Here is a 14,505-nt window from a genome sequence, read left to right as displayed (position 1 = left end):
TGGTTATAAATCATTACTCATGTATTTCATGGACCTCATTTTGTCATCTATAAACAAACAAAAATCCCAGATGATCTCTCAAATTCCTTTCCTATATGAAGTTTTAAGACTTCATATAGGAAAGAAAACACTTAAAGAGAACACTGCTACTGTCTGAATAGCACAGATACTGGGACACTACTGGCCAACCGCCCCCAACTAGAATGGCAATACCACTCCTCTTTAAGAAAAGAAAAACTGTCAACTTGGATGTTTGAGAATTAGATGATAATATATGATGACTCTTAAGTGAGACTCTAATGCTAGCACACATCACAAGCTAAGTCAATGTCAAAAAGCAGAAACAGCTAACAGTATCATATTTAGCTGGAGTGTCTATCCACATAAAATCAAAGAAAACCATATATGAAGTCAGAATGGCAGCACAGATGGGGAATGCATTTTCATCAAAAGATACATAGCTTTCTCCTACACAGAACTGAATTCGGCAAGCCATTAAATGTTATTTCCATTGAGGGTCTTCTCTTAGGAAACTGCTTGTAAGTCTAGAATTTCAAGATATTCTAGATATTTTGTTGGTGAGAATAATGACAAATATTGCTAATTTTCCATTTTTTTATTTTAATACAGCCTTTCAAGAATCAGGTAAAAATGTTTCACATAATGCCAATATTTTGTTTTTGGTTCTTTGACAACAGTGGACCAAATTTCATATGAAAAAAATAATGGCCAAATTATTCCCAAAGACATATACACTACCACATAACACAAAATGTGTAAATCTGAGGATACTCTTAGTAGGTTACCTTCAGTTTGCCTACCAGATTTCCCAGTAATTCTGTGGAAACCTACTTCCCATGCCCCAAGTAGTTCCCAGAGAGAAAGAATAAACCCAATGTGGCCTGATAGATAAGAGTCCCATAAAGAAGTCTAGCTCATCAGCCATTTCCTAACCCAAGTATGGTAGAGCATCCTTTACATGCAAAGAAGGCAAGGGGAAGCCACATCTCCTAACAAACAAAACTTAAAGGCACCATGCACTTAATTGGCCGTACCTGAAGGAGACCTTGTGGGACTTCGCACTCTGACTTCTTCATCTGAGCCAAAACCTAAGAATTGCTCATCCTACAACAAAGGAAAATTATTTTAAAATCAGAAGCAAAAACGTGCATACAAACACATCCCAAAGAAATGCCCAGAGGAGACACAAATGAATTTGGAAAATTTGCCTTTATATATTAATTATCATCATTCAAACGGATACTATAAAATAACTAATATTGAAATAAATGGACCCAGCCATACAGCTTTATTACAGACAAATAGGAGCTGTGTAGTAACTGAACAATGCATTGAAATGTCATCTTTGGTGCATAGTACACAGAGGATAGTCCTAAATTTCAAACTATAGATACAGCCCAAAACAATTAAAGGACAACTTTAAATCAGGTAAGCAAATAAGTATAATGGCAGAAACATACAGCCCCAGTACAACAAACAAATGCTTTTCAAAAAGTATTTAAGTCTACAGACACATAAGGAGTAACATAAACAATATGATAATCTCTTGCCTTCTAAATATTAATAGAGACTGAAAGTGCCATAATTGTCAGTTCCTTAACTCAGGAATTGACATTTAGATGTGATTTCTGTACATTTGAGATCCAGAGAGTCTCAACATGCATTTTATGGCATACTTTTAAAAATGCCTGTGATAAGAGACTTAATGGTGGGCAGCAGCGTTTGTGAAAGGGATCATGAATTGATCGCATATAGGATGAAATCCTTTACTAAAACAGGGAAGCATCCTATTTTCAGTTATAATTGGAAAGGACAAAAAGCAAAAGCTTCTGCTTACCTCTAATTTTTAACCTGCTCTATAAGAAAAAAAAAAAAAAAGGATTTGTTTAACCTATTTTGCACAAGTTCTCAAGAAAGATGGTCTATTTAAACAAACTGATTAATAGAAATTCAATGATTCAGAGATTGAGTTCTTTCCAGAGAGAGACACAGAATGATAGAATTTCAGATTCCAGAAACAAAATCCATATAAAACAAGAACAAAATAAGGAATGAAGAACAGACATTCTGGAACCTCCAATTTATAGTGGTAAGTCCCAAACTGAGTTCCCATGACAAAAGCATTAACATTTTCCTCTCAAGAGGTAAGATCACATGTATGTGGACAACAGCAATGATTTTCTGAAGGATTATTTTCTCAGTTAATTTAAAACTAGAGTCAGGTGCTAACTGTCTTAGCCATTTTTTCAGCCATAACTATATTAAAAGACATATATAACTTTTAGGGCAAATTAGCAGGTTCATCTCTTAAATTTAAATGCTTTAGAGGAGCAAAACATTTAAGGCCCAGCCTTTGCATACTAGGCAACTGAGAGAAAAGTATTATTGACATCTAAAAAGGCTTTTGCTCTGAGATTGCTAAGATTAAAGTACTGGACTATTTAAGAAAAGGCTGAAATTCTCCTCTTCAAAGACATCTGAAGTAAGTATTATAATTTTTTTTTTTTTTGAGACGGAGTCTTGCTCTGTCACCCAGGCTGGAGTGCAGTGGCACGATCTCAGCTCACTGCAACCTCCGCCTCCTGGGTTCAAGCGATTCTCTTGCCTCAGCCTCCTGAGTAGCTAAGACTACAGGCCTTTGTCACCATGCCCAGCTCATTTTTGTATTTTTAGTAGAGAGAGGGTTTTACCATGTTGGCCAGGTTGGTCTCAAACTCCTGACCTCAAGTAATCCGCCCATCTCGGCCTCCCAAAGGCTGTAATCGGCTGGGATTACAGGCATGCACCACTGCGCCCAGCCATGAAAAAGTATTATAATTCTAAGAATGTATCAAACCTAAATTTAAGGAACACAGGCTAGAGTAATTTTTTTTTTAATTACATATTTTGCTCAGGCTGGTCTTTAATTCCTGGTCTCAAGTGATACTCCTGCCTCAGCCTCCTGTGTAGCTGGGACTACATACATGCACTACCATGCCTGGCTTACTGGAGTACTTTTTACAGTTTCTTCTTTCCTCACTAATTTAAATTCTTACACGTAAGTTCTTTTCTTGTTGTTTTTGTTTTTGTTTTTGTTTGGAGACAGAGTCTTGCTCTGTCACCCAGGCTGGAGTGCAATGGCGCCACCTCAGCTTGCTGCAGCCTCTGTCTCCCAGGTTCAAGACATTCTCATGCCTCACCCTCCCAAGTAGCTGGAATTACAGGCGTGTGCCACCACACCTGGCTAATTTTGTATTTTTAGTAGAGATGGGCTTTTGCAATGTTGGCCAGGCTGGTCTTGAACTCCTGGCCTCAAGTGATCCACCCACCTCGGCCTCCCAAAGTGCTGGGATTTATAGGCGTGAGCCACTGTGCCCAGCCAGTTCTTTTTACTTTAAAAAAATTTTAAGTAAATTCTTACTGTGAACATTATTTGTGAATAAGAAAAATTCTCTCTTGGCCAGCACAGTAGCTCATACCTGTAATCCCAGTGCCTTGAGAGGCCGAGATGGGAGGACTGCTTGAGGCCAGGAGTTTAAGACTAGCCTGGGCAACATAGTGAGTCTTTACAGAAAATTTTAAAATTAGCCAGTGCTCACTCTGTCACTCAGGCTGGACTGCAGTGGTGTGATCATGGCTCACTGCAGCCTCAAACTCCTGGGCTCTAGCAATGCTCCTGCCTTAGCCTCCTGGGCAGCTGGGACTACAGGCATGTACCAGCACTCAGCTAATTTTATAATTTTTTACAGAGACGGGGTCTCACTATGTTGCCCAGGCTGGTCTCAAACTTCTGGGCTCAAGTGATCCTCCCATATTGGCCTCCCAATCTAAAAAAAATCTAAAAGTAATTTTAAAATAAAAAAATTATCTCATCATCTTAAAACAAGTTAGTATATAACTAACCTAAGACATGTGAATCTGAACCCCAAATAAATTTCTGGAATAATTTTCAGGGTTTACACTTGTAGGCTACAATGTTACCAAAAAAACAAAACAAAACAAAAACAGCCAAAATTCCTAACAGCACAATTAATATAAAATCTTATCACAATAATGAAATTCCATACTGTTAACTTTTAAAATGTACTTTCACACAGAAAAAAAAGACATTAAAAATAGTAACCCTAAAATATATTTTGAGGAAAAAGCAAATAAAATAGGCAATGGCAAATCACTTCAGAAACAAAAAAATCATAGAATATTATAATTGTAGAGGGGGCCAATCCAATCTTCTCATACGTGATGCCAGTGAGGAGAGTGCTGGATGTGGGGAGAGAAGGGTTGGTTTAGGGTCTCAGTCTGATTCTCTCAGACTATGTAATCTTAGACAACTCACTTACTGTATCTATCCCTCAATTTCATTTTTTATTTGAGCACTGTAAGAAATAAATAATTTATGTGAAATCACTTGGAAAGCTGTAGGCAACATACATATAAGGGGACTTCAAAAGGTTCATGGAAAATGGAATTAAAAGATAAAAATTAAAAATATAAATTTTATTTCTCAACATAATCTCCAAGGTCAAGACACTTTTGTAAGCCATGATACCAGCTATTTAGCCCATCCCTAAAGAACTGGGGGTCGTGGGAACTGAAATATTTTAATGCAGTCTTTTTTACATTATTAACTGAAGAAAAATGGGTGCCCTTCATAGATTTCTTATTTTTTCTTTTTAAGATAGAGTTTCACTCTGTCACCCAGCTATAGTGCAGTGGCACAATCTTGGCTCACTGCAACCTCCATCTCCTGGGTTCAAGCGATTCTCCTGCCTCAGCCTAGATGCTCCGCCTCCTTCATAGATTTTTTAAGATTGGGAAACAAAAAAGGCAAAGGAGACAAATCAGCATACTTAATGAGACTGAATGACTTCTCATCAAAATTCTCACAAAATTGCCCTTGGTTGATGAGAGGAATGAACAGGGACATTGTCATGATGGAGCAGGACTCTCAGGTGAAGCTTTCCTGGGCATTTTTCTACTAAAGCTTTGGTTAACTTTCTCAAAACAATTTCAAATAAGCTGATGCTATGCATTCTTTGGTCCTCCAGAAAGTCAACAAGCAAAATGCCTTGAGCATCCCCAAAAAACTGTTGCCATGACCTTTGCTCTTAAATAGTCTGCTTCTGCTTTGACTGAACCACTTCTACCTCCTGGTAGCCATTACTTTGATTGTGCTTTGTTTTCAGGATCGTATTGGTAAAGCCATGTTTCATCCCCTGTTACAATTCTTCAAAGACATGCTTCAGGATCTTGCTCCCACTTGTTTAAAATTTCCATTGAATGCTCTACACTTGTCTGCAGCTGATTTGGGTGCAATGGTTTTGGCATCCATTTGGTAGAAAGTTGCTCAACTTTAGTTTTTTTTTTTTTTTGAGACAGGGCCCTCTTGCCACCTAGGCTGGAGTGCAATGGCACAATCTTGGCTCACTGCAACCTCCGCCTCCTGGGGTCAAGTGATTCTCCTGTCTCAACCTCCCCAGCAGCTGGGACTACAGGCATGCACTACTATACCTGGTTATTTTTGTATTTTTAGTGGAGATGGGGTTTTGTCATGTTGGCCAGGCTGGTCTCGAACTCCTCACCTCAGGTGATCCACCCACCTTGGCCTCTGAAAGTGCTGGGATAACAGGCGTGAGCCACCACGCCCAGCCAACTTTAGTTTTTCAGTCAGAATTGTGTAAGCTGAACCAATTGAGATGTCTATGGTGTTGGCTATTATTTGTGCTGTTAATCATCATTCCTCTTCAATTATGGCATGAACAAGATGAATTTTTTCCTTGCAAACTGGACAGTCTGCTACTACAGGCTTCATCTTCAACATCATCTTGTCCCTTCTTAAAATGAGCTATCCAATTATTTATTTGGGGCATTGTCCTCATAAACTTTATGTAAAGCATCAATGATTTCACCATTCTTTCACCCAGCTTCACCGTAAATTCTGTTTGTTTTTGCTTCAATTTTAGCAGAACTTATGTTGCTCTGATAGGGACTCTTTTCAAACTGATGTCTTATCCTTCTTAGTGCCTCAAACTACATCCTGTTCAGACATGTTATGACAAGTTAGTGCAAGTTTATTTTGGTGCATAAAAAATTTTGAAATTCTGCAATTTTTTCATAATATGTATTTTTCCATGAGTTTTCTTTGAAGTCCCCTCACATAGTAGTTCTTATTGTTGTGTCTGAAGAAAATGAAGCTCTAAGAGGCCAAATGACTTGCCCAAGATCACACAGTTAGCTACAAAGAACCTAAGTGTCTAAACTGGCTATACAATGGTCTTCCTACCATAATAGATACAATATAAAACAATAAATATTTAAAGGAATTGAATAAGTTGTCTATAGTACAAAAATTGCTCTTCTTTTAGCTACTGTAAAAGTCACATGATGGTCATTTTCAGATCCTTCAAATTTCTGATTAATTCGTTCTTTTCCTGAATTATACTCATGGAACAACCTGCTAATCTATGCATTTCACAAAGACATCTGGGGATTTCCCAACACTTACTAGGGGACTACATTGCTAAATACATGCATTTTATGCTCCAAATGCTACAATGACTGACAGCTCAAGCAACTATACATATAATAATCAACAGGTAAAGTATTCAACAGGTAATAAAAAGTTATTAATCTTTAAAAGAAATGGGCTGGGTGCAGTGGCTCATGCCTGTAATCCCAGCACTTTGGGAGGACAAGATAGGAGGATTGCTTGACCCCAGGAGTTCAAGACCAGCCTGGGCAACATAGCAAGACCCCATCTTTATTAAAAAAATAAAAAATAAAGATAAATGTAAGAGATACACACTGCTAGGTTCATTATTAACAACCTAATGAGTCATTTTTATATATTTCAAACTTTTACAAAATGTAACTATATAATCCTAACTGCAATGTATTCCAAAACAAGAGTTCCACTGAGCTGTCAGGCAGTTTAACTGTCAATATTTAAAGTTTCTAAGTACTTTCCAAAATGACAGGAAGCATTAATTCGTTTTCCTTCTAGTCTTATACTTGGAATAAGGAAATAAAAAATAAGTAGTCAGGCCGGGCGCGGTGGCTCACGCCTGTAATCCCAGGACTTTAGGAGGCCGACGCGGGAGGATCACGAGGTCAGGAGATCGAGACCATCCTGGCTAACAAGGTGAAACCCCATCTCTACTAAAAAATACAAAAAAATTAGCCGCGTGATGGCGGGCGCCTGTAGTCCCAGCTACTCAGGAGGCTGAGGTAGGAGAATGGCGTGAACCCAGGAGGCGGAGCCTGCAGTGAGCCGAGATCGCGCCACTGCACTCCAGCCTGGGCGACAGAGCAAGACTCCGTCTCAATAAATAAATAAATAAATAAATAAAAATAAGTGGTCAAAATGAACTATACTTTTACCCAAGAACTTTCTTTGCACTTGAAATACTGATTGATTTCGTGAAGCATGCTTTAAAAAATAAGTACGCATTGTTTAAATAATCCAGACAGCTTAGCCAAAAACAAAAGCTGTCATTGTTATGTTAAAGAGCTCCAGTCTTCTAACTTGGAACTTCCAAGCCTATGTAAGAGCCCTAAAAAACAAAACAAAACAAAACAAAAAAACTAAGTAAAGCCAAGTTGAGAAAGCACTGGGAAAGAAGGCTACAAGAGGGTGCTGCAGCCGGGCATGGTGGTTCACACATGTAATCCCAGCACTTTGGAAGGTAGAGATGGTTGGGTCACCTGAGGACAGGAGTTCGAGATCAGCCTGGCCAGCATGGTGAAACCCCGTCTCTACAAAATATAAAAAAATTATCCAGGTATGGTGGCACGCGCCTGTAGTCCCAGCTAGTCGGGAGGCTGAGGCACGAGAATTACTTGAAACTGGGAGGCAGAGGTTGCAGTGAGCCAAAAGCTTGTGCCACTGCACTCCAGCCTGGGTGATAAAGCAAAACTCCGTCTCAAAAATAAATAAATAAGTAAATAAAGAGGGTGCTGCAAAAAAGTCCTCCTTTCACTGCACTATCATGAGCAACAGGCTTCTCATCTTGCTCCATCACCCCCCTTAAGCACATGGGGTCCCTGGGGGTTGGAAACAAGGTAAGAGTGTTGGCTTCCCAAGGATTTAAACTTACCTATAAATCAAAAGACTAAGGTAATATGTGTATAAAAAAGACAAAAGAAGCTACAATTAAATCCACGTTTGGCATCGTGGCATCATAAGCCTGGACAGCCCTGAAGAGAGAGGGTACAGGAGACATCATGCTATACATGACTAAGGACTCCTGGGAACTGGGCCCACATACTTTTCCTTTCAACATGGCCTACTCTGATGAGCACAGCATTCCAAGACAGTATAGCCACAAAACCTAAACCTTGCTGACACTGATGTCCTTGGAGACTAGATCACCAAGATTCCACTTTCTTACCAGCAAAGATAGAAAAACACCCTTGCCAAGTAGAGCACTGCAAAATACTGTTAACTCATATTTAGCTTCCAGTGATTAAGACAGCAAATTAAGCTATGTAATGTCACTTCCTAAGTGAAATCTAATTGTAAAAATAATAAACGTAGAATTTCTTTCTGACCCCTGCATCTCCACTCTGGGGTAACCAGTTATTTGAGAGCTTCCAAGCATACCTTTACCACTAAATTCACCTTATTCATAAATATCTTAATATTCAGAAATCTTATTTTAGTGGCAAAATTTTAATTCTTTAGTGGCCAGTTATTTTTGTGAGTGAGGAAGCAATAGGAATATTTCTCCCACAAAAGAACATAAGTGAACCCTAAGTAAGTATTACACATAATGTTTGTGTATAAAATAGAAGGTATACTAGAAAAATACATGAAATTCTGTGTTTCAAGAAATTCTGTACTACTAAGACAACTTTTCAAACAAAGCAATATTTAATTCATTTGTTCATTCAAAAAACATTTATACACTTGCCCTAGGGCTATATGTTCCAGATACAACATTGAGTAAGACACGATTCCTGCTCCCAAGAAGTATCTAAGGCAGACAGGCAGTGTGCAATTTCAGCCTTCCTTTTAAAAATCAGTCGCATTAAAATGTCACTAAAGAATAGCTGGGTATGATGGTGAGCGCCTGTAGTCCCAACTATTTGGGAGGCTGAATTAGAAGGATCACTAGAGACCAGGAGTTCAAGGCTGTGGTGCCCTATTATTGCACCTGTGAATCCACTGCACTCCAGCCTGAGCAACATAGCCAGATCCTGTCTCTAAAAAAACAATGTTACTGAAGGATAAAATACTATGTGTAATTCATATTCTGGAATAAAAAATTTTGCTTAACTCTTGAAGGCTGGGTGTGGTGTCTCATGACTGTAAACCCAGCATTTTGCGAGGCCAAGGCAGGTGGATTGCTTGAGCTCAGGGAGTTCGAGACCAGGCTGGGCAACATGGTGAGACCCCCCATCTCCACTAAAAATACAAAAAAATAGCTGGGTGTGTTGGTGCATGCCTGTGGTCCAGCTACTCGGGAGGCTGAGGTAGGAGAATCCTTGAGCCTGGGGGACGGAGGTTGCAGTGGGCTGAGATCGTGCCACTGAACTCCAGCCTGGGTGACAGAGCAAGTCCCTATCTCAGGAAAAAAAAAAAGTTTATTCTTCCTTCTATATTAGTACGTGGTTCATGGAGAAATATTCAAATTTCAAAATTCTTCCAAAGGATGGCAATGTATATCTCCATTCCTCAGTATCGTAACTAGGCACTCCAGAGCTAGAAATCAGAGTTTAGGCAATCAAGACCTAAATTATCTATAGTAATTAGATGTGACACAGTTTCTAGTAATACCACTGATCTGATAAAATTTCAACTGATAAACTGTAATGTTTTCTTCCCTACCCCCAACTAAAATGCATAGCTTTTAGTTCCTCCCTTAAATTCCTCCCAACTGGGCCTGGGGCAGTGGCTCAAGTCTGTAATCCCAGCACTATGGGAGGCCAAGGCAGGCAGATCACTTGAGGTCAGGAGTTTGAGACCATCCTGACACGACCAGACATGGTGAAACTCTGTCTTTACCAAAAATACAAAAATTAGCGGGGCGTGGTAGTGCCCACCTGTAATCCTAGCTACTCGGGAGGCTGAGGCAGGAGAATTGCTTGAACCCGGGGCCCGGGGCGGGGGGTTGGGAGGGCCGGGTAGAGGTTGCAGTGAGCCAAGAGCTCATGCCACTGTACTCCAGCCTGGGCAATGGAGCAAGACTCCATCTCAAAAAAAAAAAAAAAATTATTTTCAATATACCATAGTCATAGCAAAAATCACCCGCCTAGAGTTCTTTACCTACCAGGCTGAGATGGAGGCTCCAGAGCTACTTTGAGAATTCCTCTAATGAATAAGCTCCAATACTCCTGGCCTCAGATGAATACAGCCTAGGATGACTTTGCTCACACCCTCACCTTCCTTTTCTAGCAAGAGACTCCTAGGTACTTCACAGCACTTAATTAAGTGGTAGGCATCTCAAACATGCCCTTTAGCAGCTGTATCTTAGCATTCTTCTGTTTCCAAAATTTTTAGTCTTATGAAAAATCAGGGCCTGGCATGGTGGCTCACACCTGTAATCCCAGCACTTTGGGAGGCTGAGATGGATGGATCACTTGAGGCCAGAGTTCAAGATCAGCCTGGCCAACATGGTGAAACCCTGTCTCTACTAAAATTAAAAATTTGGTGGGCATAGTGGTGCATGCCTTTAATCCCAGCTTCTTGGGTGGCTGATGCACAAGAATCACTTGAACCCAGGAGGCAGAGGTTGCAGTGAGCTGAGACTGTGCACTGCACTCCAGCCTGGGTAACAGAGCAAGACTCTGTCTCAAAGAAAAAAAAAAAAAAAAAAGAGTTTGAAAAATCAAATTCCTTCAATTACAAAACTAATTTCAATGAATCAATTGAAAATAACATCAATACCATAGACAGTACCAAAATCACTCCTGATGCACTTGTTTTTTGAAATACTTTGTTTTGAAAGCTTCTAGTACCATTATATATCATTCCATCAAATGAGGAGGCCACAGGAGAACTAACAAAATTACTGAGAACATCTAAAGTTGAAGAAATATCCAGGAGGCAAACTGTGCATCTTGGCAGCGATAAGTTTAAAAAGAATACCACTTCCCCTTTGGGAATTTATTCCAGGTAGCTATCACTTCAGCTGGCACATTTCCCCTTGTGGCTACTGCTACAAACTTTAAAATACCAAGGTCTTAATGTTGCACCTTAAAGCCATGCTCACATAATTACTAGTATTAGCAGAAGGGATTTTTAAAAATGTGTTCACACATTTGTCTTCTTTAGAGTGCGAACTCTGAGGACAGAAACAGTTTCCCTATTCATTTTTGTATTTCTAATATCTAGCACAAATTTGGCACCCGATAAATGTTTGTAAAATGAAAATAAAAGAAATGCAATAAACTTGTTTTAAAAACATTAAATACCTACTGTGGTAATAGTACTATAGTAGAAAATACTGAGAGACTTCAAAGAATTACACAATATGATTCTTACTTTTAAGAATGCATAGGGGCAGGACGAGGTGGCTCACACCTGAAATCCTAACAATGGGAGGCTGAGGAGGGAGGATGGCTTGAGCCCGGGAGTTCTAGACCAGCCTAGTTCTAGACCAACATAGTGAAACCCTCTCTCTACAAAAAATAGAAAAAATTAACTGGGTGTGGTGGGTGCCTGTAGTCCCAGCTACTTGGGAGGTTGAGGTGGGAGAATCACTTAAGTCCAGAAGATACAGGCTGCAGTGAACTGTGATTGAGACACTGTCCTCCAAGCGGGGTGACAGAGGGAGATCCTGTCTCAAAAATAAAACAAAATAAAATAAATTTGAAAGCATCTCAAAAAAAATGCATAGGGAGAATGCCCTCAGGTTGGGAGGATAGACTGTACCAATTCATTCATTCACTCACTCATTAAAATGTATATCGGCCATTCCTATGCTACGGTATGAAAACAGAGATAAAGGACAGCTTCTATCTTTAAGGACCTGCTAGTCTTAAAAACAGATGAGTAAATTAATGAAATATCATATGTTGCCTGCTATGCTAGAGGAAGACACTGCTAGAGGAGCACAGCAGAAAGACAATTAACCCAGTCAAGGAGAAAGGATCGGGAAAGCCATTGCAGAGAGGATGAAAACTTAATCTTTCGAAGGATGATAAAGCTGGTGGGGGGTGGGGGAGGAGTGTACTGCAAGCAGAGAGAATAACACATACAAAGGCACAGAGACACAAAAGAATGTGGCATGGAGTGAAATTAAAAACAGTTCCGTATGACTGAGGCCTTAGCTGATGTGGGAAAGGGGCAAAAGATATTGAGGGGAAAAAAAGGCAGTCAGGCGTGGTGGCTCACACCTGTAATCCCAGCACTTTGGGAGGCCAAGGCAGGCGGATTATGAGGTCAGGAGTTTGAGACCAGCTTGGCCAACATGGTGAAACCCTGTCTCTACTAAAAAAAATACAAAAAAAAAATTAGCCAAGCGTAGTGGTGGGCACCTGTAGTCCCAGCTACTCAGGAGGCTGAGGCGGAGAATCACTTGAACCCAGAAGGCAGAGGTTGCAGTGAGCCAAGATCATGCCACTGCACTCCAGCCTGGGTGACAGAGCAAGACTCTGTCTCAAAAAAAAAAAAAGGCAGGAGGTGTATCATGAAAGGTCTTATATACCTTCATGAGTTTGAAGTTTATCTTTGAGGAAGTGTAGACCTCATCCTGAAGGCTATAGCACATTAGTGACTCTGGTAGCAGAGAAGCATGATTAGATTTGGATTTTTGCTGCCAAAAGCTATGACAGCAGTAGAGAAGTAGAGGCAGGAAGAACAGTTATAAAATGACTGTAATGGCCACAGGGATTAAGGGGAAAAGGACAGATCCTATAGACATTAGGAGGCAAAATGGACAAGACTTTGATATAAAGGTTTAAGGGAGTGCAAAGAATCAATGAAACACTTGTGGATGTCTGGCTTAGGTTGATTAGGTTTATGGTGGTATTTACCAAGACTGGGAACACAGAAAGGAGACAGGTTTAAAGGAGTGGGAAGAGAGACCATTTTAGACATCTGAATTTGAAATGTTTATCCACGTTGTCTAAAGGGTATAATGATCTGAAGAAAACACATCTGACTCAATGAATATATGAATGCTGAAACTGTGTATGAATTCAATCACCCAGGGAAAGAATATAGTACTGAGAGAAAAGGAGGGTAGATGGCAGAGCTCTGAGGAATACCTACATGCTTAGAAATATACAGGCATGCCAGGCGCGGCGGCTCATGCCTGTAATCCCAGCACTTTGGGAGGCCAAGGTGGGCGAATCATGAGGTCAGGAGTTTGAGACCAGCCTGGCCAACATAGTGAAACCCCATCTCTACTAAAAACACAAAAAATTAGCTGGGTGTGGTGGCGGGTGCCTGTAATCCCAGCTACTTGGGAGGCTGAGGCAAGAGAATCGCTTGAGCCCAGGAGGCGGAGGTTGCAGTAAACCAAGGTCACGCCATTGCACTCCAGCCCGGGTGACAATGTGAGACTCTGTCTCAAAAAAAAAAAAAAAAAAAAGGTTCATTTTTTACATTTTTAGTAGAGATGAGGTCTCACTATATTGCCCAGGCTGGTCTGAAACTCCTGAGCTCAAGCAATCCTCCCAAAGTGCTGGGATTACAGGCGTTAGCCACCATGCATGGCCCTAAAAGGTTTAAAGAATGCAGCTCTGAAGGAAATAGATCACGAAGGTAATGAGCAATGGCTGATTAACAGTAACAGGGAGAGGCCAGGTGCAGTGGCTCACATCTATAATCCTAGCACTTTGGGGGCCTGAGGCAGTGGGATATTCCAGAAGTTTGAGATCAGCCTGGGCAACATAGGGAGATGACTTGTCTACAAAAAAATTAAAAATGTATTAAAAATGTAGCCAAGGCTGGGCACAGTGGCTCATGCCTGTAATCCTAGCACTTTGGGAGGCTGAGGCAGGCAGCTTGCTTGAGCCAGCAGTTCAAGACCAGCTTGGGCAACAATGTGAAACCCCATCTCTACAAAAAAAAAAAAAAAAATTAGCTGGGTGTGGTCGCTTGTGCCTGTAGTCTCAACTACTCGGAAGTCTGAGATGGGAGGATCACCAGAGCCCAGGAGGTCAAGGCTGCAGTGAGCCATGACTGCACCTCTGAACTCCAGCCTGGATAACAGAGTGAGACCCTGCCTCAAAAAAAAAAAAATAATAAATAATAATAATAATAATAAGGGGCAGAGAGCGGAAAGAAAATCAGATGCAAGGATTGGAGGATTGGTAAAAACCGATTAGGCTGAAAAGGGGTAGCCACAGTAGGCCCAAGATAGAAGACAAATGAGATAATCAGAACCTTGTTAATTCTTGTATGGTATGGTCAAAGCGAATGCAATGAACACAGACTGCTACCATTGGTTCTCAAATGTAGAGAAGGCATTAGCTGTGAAGTTTATTCTGGAAATGGTATATATAATGAACTAGAGTAAGAAAGACTTAAAAAAGGGGTACCAGATAGCAGGCTAC

The 14,505-nt window shown here is 40.4% G+C and overlaps 1 protein-coding gene across 7 annotated transcripts in view; it reads right to left on the bottom strand.

Annotated features, from left to right (window-relative positions):
• The window catches only part of KMT2A (lysine methyltransferase 2A), a 90,342-nt gene that overhangs the window by 56,983 nt on the left and 18,854 nt on the right, over positions 1 to 14,505 (bottom strand). For all 7 annotated transcript variants that reach the window (XM_063711409.1, XM_054525193.2, XM_063711410.1 and 4 more), the window contains one exon: positions 1,056 to 1,125. In XM_063711409.1, the coding sequence (XP_063567479.1) occupies positions 1,056 to 1,125 (70 nt within the window). The remainder of the gene's footprint in view (positions 1 to 1,055; positions 1,126 to 14,505) is intronic.

The sequence above is a fragment of the Pongo abelii genome, chromosome 9 (genome assembly GCF_028885655.2).
Source record: "Pongo abelii isolate AG06213 chromosome 9, NHGRI_mPonAbe1-v2.0_pri, whole genome shotgun sequence".
NCBI classification, from domain to species: Eukaryota; Metazoa; Chordata; class Mammalia; order Primates; family Hominidae; genus Pongo; species Pongo abelii.
This window is presented reverse-complemented; position numbering and strand designations above follow the sequence as displayed.